The sequence below is a fragment of the Crocodylus porosus genome, unplaced genomic scaffold (assembly GCF_001723895.1).
Source record: "Crocodylus porosus isolate Cpor-Errol unplaced genomic scaffold, CroPor_comp1, whole genome shotgun sequence".
In the NCBI taxonomy this organism is placed as follows: Eukaryota; Metazoa; Chordata; order Crocodylia; family Crocodylidae; genus Crocodylus; species Crocodylus porosus.
In genome coordinates this window covers 21,004,400-21,018,449 of record NW_017728931.1, presented here as the reverse complement: position 1 = coordinate 21,018,449, position 14,050 = coordinate 21,004,400, and the positions used below count along the sequence as shown (strand labels likewise).

The 14,050-nt window shown below is 41.4% G+C and overlaps 1 protein-coding gene across 3 annotated transcripts in view; it reads left to right on the top strand.

The window, feature by feature from the left end:
* Positions 1–14,050, top strand: part of LOC109316348 (patatin-like phospholipase domain-containing protein 3) — a 35,035-nt gene that overhangs the window by 14,975 nt on the left and 6,010 nt on the right. The window contains exons 3-6 of one of the 3 annotated variants that reach the window (XM_019544328.1): positions 877–942; positions 4,304–4,513; positions 5,746–5,806; positions 13,096–13,314. In XM_019544328.1, coding sequence (XP_019399873.1) covers positions 877–942; positions 4,304–4,513; positions 5,746–5,806; positions 13,096–13,314 — 556 coding nt within the window. The remainder of the gene's footprint in view (positions 1–876; positions 943–4,303; positions 4,514–5,745; positions 5,807–13,095; positions 13,315–14,050) is intronic. The other 2 variants (XM_019544330.1, XM_019544331.1) reach the window with 2 other exon arrangements.

Here is a 14,050-nt window from a genome sequence, read left to right as displayed (position 1 = left end):
TGTCCACTGCTACCCCTGCATCTAATTATTTGGTGATCTGATCATAGAAGGCCACCAGGTTGTCATTATGTAATGAGCAAAATGACTGACAAATGATTAAGGAGTAATGCTTCTGTTTTGAGCACTTAATACTGTCCCCAGGGAGACAGAACAAACACACAACAACTGGATTTTCAGGATTTGTACCTAATGCTGTAACTAAAGTGTGAACAGATGTCACATTTGAAGCCCTAAAAGTGCTTCCAAGGAGCCCTGGTAATGGGACAAGACAGTGTGGAGGCCTGATGCCTGCCTCTAACCCCTACAGGCAGAGGCTAGCTTCTGGTCCCACAGGGGATGCTGGGCAGAAGCAGCCCTGCCTTCCCAGTGTCAGATGGTAGCTGGAGCTGCCCAGGCCCAAGCACAACTTGTCCAGGGCCTGTCACGTGGTGCTGGGCAAGCAGGAGGGGCCGCTTCCACCCAGCATCTCCTATAGTTCTTGGGAGATGCAGTCTGAGCCTGCAGGCCTTGGGCGCCACCAGCCAGCAGAGACCAGGGCCCAAGCACAGCTTTCCCAGTGCCTGCAGTTCCATACTGCGTTTTCCAGGTGTCACGGGGAACACTGGGTGGAAGCAGCCCAGCCTGCCTTCCTGGCATTGCTTAGTAGGTCCTAGCCAAGCTGCTTTTGGGCCCTAGTAGGGGCGATGTGTAGGGGGATTGGGCAGGGAGGTGATTGCCTAAAACCCTTTTTTTTTTTTTTAAATGGGCTATGTTGCCAGAGTCCTTGAATATTGTCTCTCACTGTTGTAGTAGAATATTGGTGCATCATCATAGAATAGTTTTCAGTACTAGAGAAACTGACACAACTTACCTGTATAATCTGCTTTCTTTCTCTAGGCTTTAGTTTGTAGTGCATTTGTCCCTATCTATTGTGGCCTAATTCCACCATCATTTAGAGGTGTGGTAAGTCTGCATTGTTCTGTGCTAAATGCTAAAAATACGTTTGATTGTGTAAAATTTTGAAAGACTGTGTATGAACTTTTTGAGAATCCAAATTTAAAATGAACAGAACTTTCATCAGAGTTCATGTAATTGGAGCTATATTTGACTTCAACTTTTGAAATTAATAAGAAACATTACATACGAAATAGGAGACAATAGCTACAGAAAATATTTCCCTTTAAATTGAGTTAGGTGACAAGCTCTGGTGGCTAACATAAAACACCATGTACGCCAGTAGTTCCCAATTTTAGGCTCAAGACACCCCTCCCTAACTTTTGTGAATTGAATGGCACTTTTTGAGAATCAAAACTAATTTATTACAGTGCTTACCTCCATGCAGAGGGGCTGGCCAGCAGGTGCAGGGGAATGGCCAGGCAAGAACTGAGCCTGAGCCTGCATTAACAACTTACTCCCTCACATCCTCATTTCTGGGCATCCTTCAGAGGATCTTGCATCACCCAAGGACCCCCCAACACCCTGGTTGAGAATCCCTGACTTAAAGGTGGGAGGTTACAAAGGAAAATGTTTTACTGGCAACGTCTACACTGAACTACCCACTTGACTGGTGGAGGACTAGTCCCTTAGGCTATTGCTTTGAAAAATGTCACCTGACAACAGACTACACTTGCACATCTGTGTATTTTACAGCACATATGTCTACTTTAAATGCAGATGAACTGATACAAGTTTAAATTGCATGTTTAAGAATATATGCACTGAAAAGACTTGATCCTGTTTTTCTCTGCACTAACTTTTTAGTAGAGGGAGGTTTTTAGCCACTTTGAGCAAATCTTGAAAGTAAAGATTGCAAAGTGGTTGTCTTAAAACAGCATATTTTATTACTGTAGGCTAGAAATGTGAGACTTCCCACTGAAGCATGTTTACACTAAAGCATTGTGAGTAGCCATTATTTGGACTTTATAGGGAAATGTGCAGCTTTGTCAGGCTGTGATTTGATAGAAATTAGAGGGTGTGGGTACATTCTGGCAGAGTTGATGCTACTACTTTATTTTTGTGTGTTAAACTATAATGTTGCATTAGATTAGTTTTGTGTTCAGCTGCTTTTTTTATTGGAAGATGAGGGGTTGAGAAAAGGGGAAGACACTGAAAGAAAACTCAAGCCATTGCAAGTAATGGTTCGTTGCAACACTAGTAAACATATGTTTAATGGAAGATCTCTCATTTCTAAGAGTGGCCTTGAAATATGTTGCCTTACAGTAGTTGTTTGAAACTTTTTCCCTTTAATACTGAAGTTAAAATAGCAGAGAACATTTGTGTTTATCTTGAATCACAGAAGCGCATTCCAGAACTGTCTTATTTTTGTTTCTTAAACTCTTCTGTATCTTATCTTGAAAATATATCTGGAACAATGTATTATGACAACAAGATGGACAAAATCTAAAATTTGGGTGAATCCATGTTAATTTGACTAATTAGTCCTTGTGCTGGGGCACTACAGGTATTGAAAAGGGCCTAGTTTGGACTAGAAAACATGAGTGTAAGTGCTGTATTTGTATGCCCCGTGTTCTAAAAGTCTGCCGCCTTTTCACCTTCCCTGCCCAATAAACTGAACTAGTTCTAAAGTAGTACTAGATTTCTTGTTTGCAGAGAAACAATCGAGAAGAGTTAGAGTAAATGACTCGGAATGAAAACTCTTGAGGGGTTGGCTTCAAATGTTCTCATTCTCTTTCTGTATATAGACTGAGATTAGTTTGTCTCTCTTTTGCCATGATGGAGGGGACTAGCCAGCTCAGTTAGGAAGTTGGATGTTATAAAAAGCCCCAATCCTGCAAATGCACACGTACCTTTTGTGTTTGCTAGATTGGGCCCTGAGGCTTTAAATCTGGCTGATTTATATGGCTCATTTAGCATAAAACCTGACATTCCTCTCTGCTTGGAACTTCATACATGTGCTTTCTTGTGGGAATGTGCCTAAAAGAGATTGGGTAGGGGATGTTTTCCATGTATTGAAGATCTGGGTAATAACTTATCGGCAAAATTAAATGCTGTATACATTCCAGAATGATTCTAAAATTTTGTGCATTGGACTCTGTGAGTGGTTATTTGTATTGTCATTCGTTATGAATATTTGGTTCTTAGTAGAAATAATTAGATTTTGGCAGATCTTAAATATGAACACCATGGGCCTCATATTGTCTCAAAATTTTGCAGCATCATATATACCTGAAAGGCCAAACCAGTACATAGAATTTATTTTTAAAATGGTTAAGATAAAATGTTAGTATTTGTAATTAACGTATTCAGTAATTTGAAATAACACAATGATGTAATATTTTTAAAAACGTAAGTGTGAATGTAGGTATTTACAGTAGTGCTTGCTTGAACATATTTCCCATTAGTAATTTATTCTAAGTGTATTGTGAATCTCCTTTTTCCACCTTAAATGTGTGCAACCTGGCTAAAAAAAAGAATTTCATATCAATTAATGTTATATAGCTCTTTATGTAGAGGGCAGTCATCCTTTGATCACTCTCCAGCACAGATATGGGAGGTGGAGAATGAAAAGGCACTACTTTAAATGTAAGTCAAGTCATCCTTGGCACATGTATCTAAGCTTGGCTGAATATAGTGGATATTGGTTACCAGAGAACTGGTGGGGATATTCCTCCTCAAGTGAAACTGCCAACAATGACTAAAGAATTTGGGAAGGACAAAAGAAAAGAGATGAGACTTTAATAATGAAAAGTCTACTAACTTTTGGCAGAATGACAATGTGGAACTCCAAAAATTGGTGGTTGGGTTTACTGTGGATACAAGTGAAATCTGAAACTACTTAAATGCATTATGAAATTGGCTAGATCTCAGGTGTCTGATAAGCCTTTCAAACTTCTAAGAGCAGCATTAAGGTTCACTTGTAAATGTTTGAGAGTTTTTATAATTAATATCCTGAAACAGACTTGCAGAAGAAACTAATGCCTTTTCCTTAGTTACAAAGACCAGGGAATTCAACTTAAGCTTCCAGTATGTATCATTTTTCTTCTATAGTTGGTTTTCATTTTGTGTTTCCATTTGGGTATGAGAGCCCCAGTAAATAGCTTTTTAAGAATATTGTTTCCTCTTCAACACAGGGGAAACAAGGGAGAGAGATTATCATTAATAGTATCACACTTGGTCACAAAATTTTAGATCAAAATATTTGTTTTTGAGACGCTTTAAAAATGCAAATTCGGAAGTGTCATTCTTGAGTGCATGTGCAGAGAGAAACTGTTTTAATGTTCTGTGGTAATGTCTTGGATGGTTCTTAATAAGACAAGTCTTTTTTTATAAATTGTCTGATGTTCATTTCTCTCTCTCTTTTCAGCGATATGTGGATGGAGGAATCAGTGATAACCTACCTCACCATGCATCTAAGAATACCATCACAGTCTCTCCTTTCTCTGGGGAGTGTGATATCTGCCCAAAGAGTAACTCCGCAAATTTTCATGAAGTGAATCTTACTAACACCAGCATTCAGTTCAGCTTAGGGAACCTATATCGTTTAACACAAGCACTTTTTCCACCAGAACCCAAGGTAATATGTTGCCCTTGTGCATGGTTCTTAGTGTAATGTTTTCTACGTAAATGCTAATCCTTGGAAAAACAGTTGGGGTGGCTTGGTTCTTAGCCTAATGTCTAGCCAAATAAACTTTTTTTCCTGATGGTATCTGGTGGTGGTTTCTTCATTCTTCATCTGGACAAATAGTTTTTTATTTTAGTCTCGAAGTACAAGACTAAAATAAAATCTGTATTGTTCTGTTTTTGTGTTCTTATGATAATACCTTTAGCACTTTAAATTGTTTTGTGCAATCAGCACTAAAAACTGTATTCAGAATGTGTGTGTTCATAGCTACTTTGTCCCATCATTCTCCAGCACAGATTTTGGAGGTGGGGAATGAAAAGGCACTCCCTTAAACATCAATCAAATCATCCTTGGCACACCTATCTAAGATTGGCTGAATATAGTGGATATTGGTTACAACAACTGGTGGGGATATTCCTCCTCAAGTGCAACTGCCAACAGTGCCTAAAGAATTTAGGAGGGACAAAAGAAAAGAAATGAAACTTTAATAATGAAATGTATACTAACTTTGGCTGCTTCAGAGGGTTTTTTTTCTTTTTGGTTTGTTGCAAACAATTTTGATGAGTGTTTTTACACTTTAGTCTTCAACTTGTCATTCTGTATGGACTTAAAAAAAATCTATTTATTTCTTTTGTTTGTCCAGGACTTTGAAAGTGTACAATATTGGGTGACTTCGTGGTGTACCTGGTAACTCCAGTTGTCTTGTGGGAGACCCAAGTTTGGGATTAATATTGAATCAGCCTCCCTAGAAAAATTAAGCAGCACCAAACATACAATTTTGGGAAGTGGCAAGGAAGAGTGGGTCAGAATGCACTCAGCTAAACCTTCTGCTTCAGTGTCGGTCACTGATCTGTTTATCTGTGCTTGTTAAAAAGCCAGTTAGGGAAACAAATTCTTACAAGCTTGCTGTTTGATCTTTGGTTTAGTTAGAAGAGCATTATTCTAAGATAAGAGATGGCTCAGGAATAACTTGATGCACTACATTTGTTTGAAAGATCTTCATATAAGTATATCATCACATTAAGACTGAGTTCATCACTTCAGAACTCTTACTCTTGGTAATGGCATTTTCTCCCTTAGAATTAGTGTAAGTGAATAAAGTGGTCATTCTTTCTGTAAACTTAGTTTTCAGTTAGAATCTTCCTCCTTGTGGCTTGCTGACAGGCTGTCCCATATGTTTTCAGGTTTTAGGAGAGCTCTGTGAACAAGGATATTCAGATGCTCTTCGATTCTTGAAAGAAAATGGTATGTTGATATTTATTGTGACCTTAACTTGAAAAAGAGGGTAAGAATAAGCAAGGATCCTTTGAGTCAAACCAGATGAAATCTTGAAAGTCTCTAAGATTAGTTCTACATTTCTGTAGCTAGAAAACAGTACTTTAGTAACAACTTACTGTATTTGGTTGAAGACGAGATCCAACCCCTCCCCCCATCAGGATGGGGGAAAACAGGTCCTCGTCTTACATTTGCATACAAGGAAACCTCATTAAATACATTTGTCTATCATTAAACTGCTGCCAGAAGCAGTGTACGCTCAGTAATGGAAACCAGCTATGAAGCTGATTAAACGCAGACAACACTGAGCATGACTATAAAAACACGTGGTCCATATTGAGCAAATATGCTGATGGGAACTGTTGTTGTTATTTTTTGGGTGTTTTTTTTTTTACCTTTAAAAAAAAATCCAGAGAACTGGCACTGAGGCCTGGAGGTACTGTAATACTAGACTGGCACTGGGAAGGTCAGAGAATTTGGGAGGGACAAGAAAAAAGATGAGTCTTTAATAATGAAATGTCTACTAATTGGGTGCTTCAGCCCTGTCACTCTCCCCTTAGTGCCAAAGATGCTTGATCTTAGTTGAAAGGCCAAGATGCTGATGGGAACCTCCCACTTTTTGCAAAAATATAACTACATCTAACAACTTGTCAAGTGACTATTGTGGTTCACTTGGCAGATCAAAATGTACTTTGACAGTTTAACTATTGTAATCCCATTGCACAGTTCGCACCATGTATCTATCACCATTCCAGTGCTATCACTCATTGTTCTTTCAGAGGGCTTGCCTCTGAAAACATCTATGCCACTTTCTTCCCCACCATTTGAAGTCTGCCATTTCTTTCCCATGTTCCTCTTCTGTCTTTCTGTAGTACCAGTACGTTTTACTTAGCCCCATCTTAATGCAGTCCTCGACTGTGGGGTTCAAGTATCTGTTTTATGAGCAGGTTCCTGGCTTTCCACAGGGCATACCAGAAGCAGATGGGAACTTCCCACAAGAATAGGTTATATAGTCTGTCTGGATAAAATATGGTAGTGCTCATTGTACAGTCCCCCAGCTTCTCTCAGTTCCTCTTCACTCTCTCAGCTGAACAGCATTTTTTTTTCCCATTTCCAATCATTTTTATTTCTTCACCAGCCTTAAATGGCTGGCAAACATCACCAAATGCATCCCAGAACAGTTTACCCATAATCCCTCTGTTAGCCCCTCTCTGTCTGGTGCATACGATTAGTGTAGCCCACACTCTATGAAGTGAAGCTGGACAAGATTGCCCTGTGTGTCATCTGTATATACATTTTTGGAGGATCCCAGGACTTGTGACAAGAACACCTGGTTGCAGTCATGAGTTGGAGGCTAATTAGGACATGGATCCTTTGTGGTGTGTATCTGGAGTATGCACACATTCTGAACAGTGCTGAGCTGCGGGGTCACCATGGTTTGAAATGCTGCTGACTGCTGAGGCCCAGTCCAATGAACTGTATGGTAAATCATGAGCCCTTTGGCTTTGGGGACACCATGACCCGCAGATCAAGTGTAGTCCCTGTTTTTATGAGTCTTTTGGCTTTAGATTACCATGCAAAAGGCCTACTATAGTCATCCAATGGAAGAATCTCAGCTACGTGCTTATTTTTTATGGAGATGAGGGTTTCCTTCCTAACTTGCTCCTTTGGCCTTTTGGCTAAGGGCAGGAGAGATTTGGGGGCATCCAGACTCCAAGGTCTCCTGGTTTGGGGCCTGCATGTAGGATGTCTGCCATGATTTGGGAGTGCCTGCAGCTCCAGGCTGAAGATTCTGGGAGGCAGGATACTTGCTGGTGGGAGTGCCACACACAGACTTGAACAACTGAGCTCTGCTCAGTCACTAGAATTCAGAACTGATTTGGCTAATTTAGCCTGAGACATGACATTTTTAAAGAAATTTGTACTATATATAAGTAGGTATGATAGTGCTGCTTAAATGTGTGTTTATGTATTACCTGTGCTAAAACTTGCAGCAGTTTAAAAAATGGTAAAACACATCAATTCTGAACAAACTAAGTCTATGGGTACCCATGTTGAAAGAAACAGAAAATAATAATTTTCTGTTTCTTTCAAAGTCGATGCTTTTTGCTCCTCGCTTCCATGTGCTCACAGAGAGCAGGGTCTGATAATAAGAAAGGGGGAAAAAATTGTGTGGGAAGAAGGCAGTGGGATCACCTGACCCAGCACCCCCCATTGTAGCTGTGGGAGGAAGACAAAGCAAACCTTCTATAATTAGATTCTATACCTGGATAATTATAACAAATGTATACATTCTGCATATTTTAGAACTGACATGTTTCAAACTTACACCTCTACTAATACACCATGCTGGCATACTGGTGTCTAGGGGCTTCCCCAGCTAGGCTTCTGCCTCTCTTTTGCTCCTCCCCAACATTTTGGAGCCATGCTGGGCATCCAAACCCCATGCCCAGGGACACTTACCCACAGCATTTGCCAGGCAGGAAGCAAGCAGGCAGGTGCAAACTGACAGCAGTGAGCGGTGCTTGCTGCTTTCCATGCTGAGCTCCACTGCTGCAAAATATGATATAATAGTTGTGTTCAGGTTATAAAATAATCTAAAAAGAAAATACAATATTTTCTCATACATCATGCTCCAGAATATAATTCATACCTCATTTTTTAATGGCAGAATGAAGAAAATAAAATAGTTTTTTTGAATTATGGGTAGAGTTAATTGAGCAGGGACAGAGCCTAATCTTCAGCTGACTCCATCCTCCCTTTCCTGCTAAACTAAAGCTGAAGCCCTACTTGTTTCTGAACCCTGGTTTCCATAGATGGACTTACGATTTGAAAAGAGCTAAAGAGTCTCCAAACCAGTGAGCTAGGAAGAGAGAGAGGCCAGGAGCAGCTAGCAGACAGCAAAATTGCCATAAGATAGGTGAACACCTCTGGAGTGAAGATCAATGAGCTGTTAAGTAATTGACTTCTTCAGCTACTTGAATAGTAATGCAACAGATACTGTATTATTGAGTAGGTATGAAACCAAGCTGCTTCTTCTGTTTTGGTCAGAAAATCAACTTCCATGCTTAATACACATACCCCAATTTCAGGGGGGAAAGTGCATGTTATATGTATGAAAAAATGTTACATAGTAGTCCTAAATGAATTAACTACTTCCCCGCTTTCCATGTCCCTTCCCTCTTTTCCACAGCTCTTGAGAGTTATGGAGGATTAAAAAAAAACAGTATATGATAGGGTACGCTAGGGAGATCATTGAGTTATTGGGAGGCAGTAACAACAAAGGGATTGGCCTTCGTAACTTTCAGGGGAATTTGAAGATGTAGCTGAAGGTTGTAGAGTAGAGCTTGTGATACTCCTCAAGGTATAAGAAAATGGGTTCACTGTAATATTCTTAAATTCATTTGTTAAAGACTTAAATCTTGCAGGCTGCAGTATGAACAGTGTCACCTGGGAAAGGTTTTGTAACTGAATAGCCCAGATGATGCCAAGTACAATAAAATCTGATGATTTCCATGTTATATAGAGACTGTAAAGAATGGCATTCTACTATGAAGAAAACAATTACAAAGCTTCAGTGTGTAAATATTACCCACTCTATCTTACTATATGAAGCTTGTGTGATTTTTATAGATGAATGCTTAATACACAATTTAGACTTCAAAAATTCAAAGTGCTTACCCTGTGAACATTATTACACTGGAATGAAATAATTAGACAAAACTTTTGCTTTGTATTCTTATATGCACTCTTTCCAAACATAGAAGATACCATACTTATCCAAATCTAAGACTACTTTGAATTTAAGGTGCCCCTCCCCCCAATGAAATTTTAGATATAGAAAATTTATAATTTTTTAAAATAATTTTTCCATTTGGAGAATCAAATTATTGGAGGATCATCTTAAATTCATTCCCCACACTGCTGCAGCAGGACAAGCAGTTGTAGGGGGAGCATGTGGTAGGGAAGTCAAGTGGCCTGACTTCTGCCCCCCAACTATGCCTGTATTCCCTGGGGCCTGCTTCCTCCTCCCCTCCCCCACTGCCTCTACCTCTGTCCCTCACTTACCCCTCCCTCCCACTGCTGGCCCCTGCCCCTCACCTCCTCACCACTGCTTACCTTCTGGTCCTGGCCTCAGCTGCACAGAGCATGTGGTTGCTCCAGCCCTGGCCTTGTCATGTAGCAGTGGGAGCTGCAGCAGTTGCTTGCCCTCCATTGCCCTCCACTGCTTTGTCCTTGAGTCTAAGATGTTAAATGGTGGTGGGGGGGAACCTTGTCTAGGATTGGAATAAATCTGGTAATTCTGTAGTATGATACAAATAATCCTCTGTCTTGTTGAACCAAGAAAAGTTGAGGATTATCCGGTGCTTTAGGCATCAGCTAGCTTAGAAAGTACAATAGGCTGTGCAGATTTTAAACTAAAGGGTCAGCTTAATTAGTTAAGCCAGTTATTTATTGGAAACTTCCTGAACTTGGCCTCCCAGGGATTTTGTGGTTCCCTTTTCCCTAGGACAAATAGATATTCATTTGGACACATTTACTTTCTTGTTACCTACTTTCCGCCTTCAGGCACCTCTGGTGCCATTTGGCTTGCACTTGACCAGAACAGGGATAAATAATCATATTATTAACTGGCATGACTATTCTTTGCTGGTATGTCATTGATGCATCTGTTAGGGGTTAATATACTGCGACCAGTGGGCTTCCGCTAGCCGCTGTGTGGTGGCTCGGGTCTTCCGGCCAGATGTTCTGCCTCTTCCAGGCCTTTTGTTATCGCTGGGGTAGCTCTACCTTCCCGCGTCAGTGACCCCACTCTCGCCTGCCATGTCTTGGTGTTCCTCAATGGGTGTGCTCGATTTGGCAGGTCCCTCGGTGCCCAGGTCCAACCTGGCGGTTGCTCATGGGGCTGTACCACCCCTACACCACGGCCTCGCACCACCTATGCTGAGCCACCTCGGTGAGATCTTGGGGTCTTATTTGCAGGTCTTGCCCACCTTCCTGCGAGTTAACGCCTTGTGTGGGAGGTCGCGCACACTCCAGCTGAGCCTCACTCCTTGCCCCAGTCCCACGAGGAACTACCTCACAAGAACTCCTGTCTAGCTTCCCTATGCCCTGTACCCCAGGGCCCTTACCGAACTCAAACTCCCCAACTTGGGGTAATTCACCCACCACCACACCACAAAAGAAAATGCTGTGCTCCTCCACCAACCCACTGTTGCTTCCACTTCTCTTAGCCCCTTAATGTAGTGAGAGGCTTCTCCCCACTATCCGTCACCCCTGAGTTCATGCCCATCCATGGTTGCCCTCCTGGGCCTTGGTGGTGACCCCGCCCCGATTACGACCCCCATCTGGATCATCCTGAGCTCTTGCCTCCCGGTGTGGCATCCTCCACACCTCACCATCCTGACACTCCACCTGAGTCTCGTTGTGCTCCCGCAGGTGCCTCTGGTCTTCCTCCTTCAGGCCAGCACTCAGTCCACCAGCGAACGGCGAGGGACGTTGATGGGGAGCTCATATCCCCGATGAACCTTGCCCCCGGCTCACCAGCCTCCTTAGGATTCTTCTTCGGGGCTCGCTTCTCCTCCGACATCTGCTGCAGCTCTGTCTCTGGGCCATCTGCCCCCTCCGCAGCGGCCACCGCCATTTTTATCTTTGCCGGCCGGCGTCTGACGCTGACGTCACCAGCCAGCCACAGCTGTACATAGAGGTGGCTCATGAGCCACGTGGGTTCCTCTCGCTGTTCTCTGTAAGCTTCGTCCTGGACTGTGGATAAGTATCCTGTGTTACCCTGCTTCCTGGGACATATACTTTCTGCACTAGTACAGCTGGATCTCCCATTGTAGCCTTGCAGAATTAAGCCTGAAACAAGATTTGTAGTATGGGTGCAGGCACTGTTTCAGCTTGAACCAATGCGGTTTTGTAGCATAGACATAGCCCAGTACACTCATGCATACTTGCAGCTTGCTTATATGTAGGAGTTCAGTTTCCTTGAATTGTTTTTAGTTCACTGTTTCTGAAAGGTTTTAAATTGCTCTGTTTCCCGTTGCTCTTTCAGTGGTCCAGTTATTTTATTACACAACTTCCCATAAAAAAAAAAAAAAGAAAAAAAAACAAGACTGACTTCAAGAATCAGCACCCCCACCCCAATCCCAAATCCCAGTTTATTAAAACATGAGATTTATTTTACTTTTTAAATTCTTTTTTATTTTATTTCATCCTTCAGGTGGCTGGCTGACTTCATTTCACCACCCTCCCCCCACCCCCATTTCCTTTCCACCTCCTAGATTCATGTTCCTGTTCTGTGCCCCTCCCCCAACCCATTTCTTATGCACCCTCATCTAAAGCAGGGATAGAAGCCGGTCCTGGCTCACCAGCCCTGTCGTGGCAACTCACAACTACAGCTCCTAGTCAGGCCTCTGCTTGCCAGCCCTCTAGTGGCAAGCCACAGCTCTGCAGCTAAGGGACAATCAGAAAATGTTTTTACTTAGCCTTAAGGTATGACTGCTCCAAATTTGAGCTAGCGCTAGCACTGTTCAACATTTGAGCAGCTCAAAGTACAGCATGTAACAAGTCCCTTATGGTAACTCATCAGTTTTGTAAGATGAAGTTGGGCTGGCAAAATACTTGGATACCTCTTGGAAAAACTCTCTTCCAGTTGTTTGTGTGCCACTCAGTGCTTTGAGCCAGCATGCCAAAACAAAATTGAGTTGCTTTAGCTGTTTTCTTTTGGATGATATGTTAAATTTAAATCTTGTCCCCTTACTAGTGATTGCTTCACATGATAGTTACTCTTTAAGCTCAGATTGTACAGGTATGTTTTGGAGACCTAAAGGTCCAGAAATCAAACCACTTAAGTGATTTGGAGACCTAAAGCTCCAGAAATCAAACCCCAGGAACTCTCAGCCCCACCATTTGCTTGGTAATATAACTATGCTTGCTTTAACTTGGCCAGAAACAATGAAGGGGAAGCAACTGTCCAAGTGTTGCTGGTAGAACCCGTGCAAATGAAGAGAACTGCATCCATAAAAACATTAAAGCAGTCTTTTAAAAAGTGTAATATAGCTGTCTGATACCCCTTGCCAGGTTACAGCTTTTTAGGAGCAAATCCTTGTTTATCGTCTATCTATAGTTTGGTTCTTTATGAAGTGTGAATAACATTTTTGTTGCTCATTGACCAATTATTAAAGAACTCAGAATTCTGTTATGAAAATTGTCAGAAATCTAAAGTCTTGGGTTTTTTTCCCCCCCTTACCCCTCAGGTATTCTAAATGAATCAATTTATGTTGACTTGCCATTAGCAAAGAGAAACCCTCAGGATCTTATAAACTACCCTAAGTTCACAAAGAAGAAAAATATGCCAGGGAATAATACTGAAGAGAAGATGGCAAACATGGGAAAATTTAATGACCAGCTGAAGCAAAACATGTGGCCACTGGATGAAAGAATAGTTGAGACCCTACCTCCTAAACTTCGCAAAGGTATAGTCTCAAGCATATCTGCTGTTAATCAAATATACCAGTTGTGTTTTTATAAATGACTTCAGGTATATTTCACCTATCAGTAAGTTCTGGTAAGAGAAAATATTAAATTTTCATGTCACACAAATATTTTAGTATAAAATCTACAATTTTTCAGTTGAAATAACACAAAGATGCATTTTAAATTAAATTAGAAGGCACATTTATTGCTGCAGAAATTGGCCTTCTCAAGTACCCCCAGTTGACAACCCCTATCCTATGGATTAAATCTTTAATCATAAATATGGTGAATTATAATTTACTAACAAAACCTCAGCGAATACGAGTTTGGTTGAATCATCAGAACAAATCTTTTTGTTCAGTAATTAAAACACTGTTGTAAAAGAAAACATGTTTTCAGGTTTATAGAAAAGGTTTTAGGGAAGCTTCTTTCTAAATTTACCTTCTTTTAGCTAGGTGCTCACAGATCACAAATGGTATTTCAAAGGCTTAAGATGTACTAAAATACAGGCAAACAGAAGTGCACCTTAAACTAAGTGCTTGTATAAGGTGGGCCTGTACTTTGACTTAATAGAATAGTGCAGAGGCAGAAAAGGATCTTGGAGTCATTATTGATGCCAAAATGAACATGGGCCGACAGCGTCGAAACGCGGTCAGGAAGGCCAACCGTACCTTGTCATGCATCCACAGATGCATCTCGAGCAGGTCCAAGGAGGTGATCCTCCCCCTCTATGCG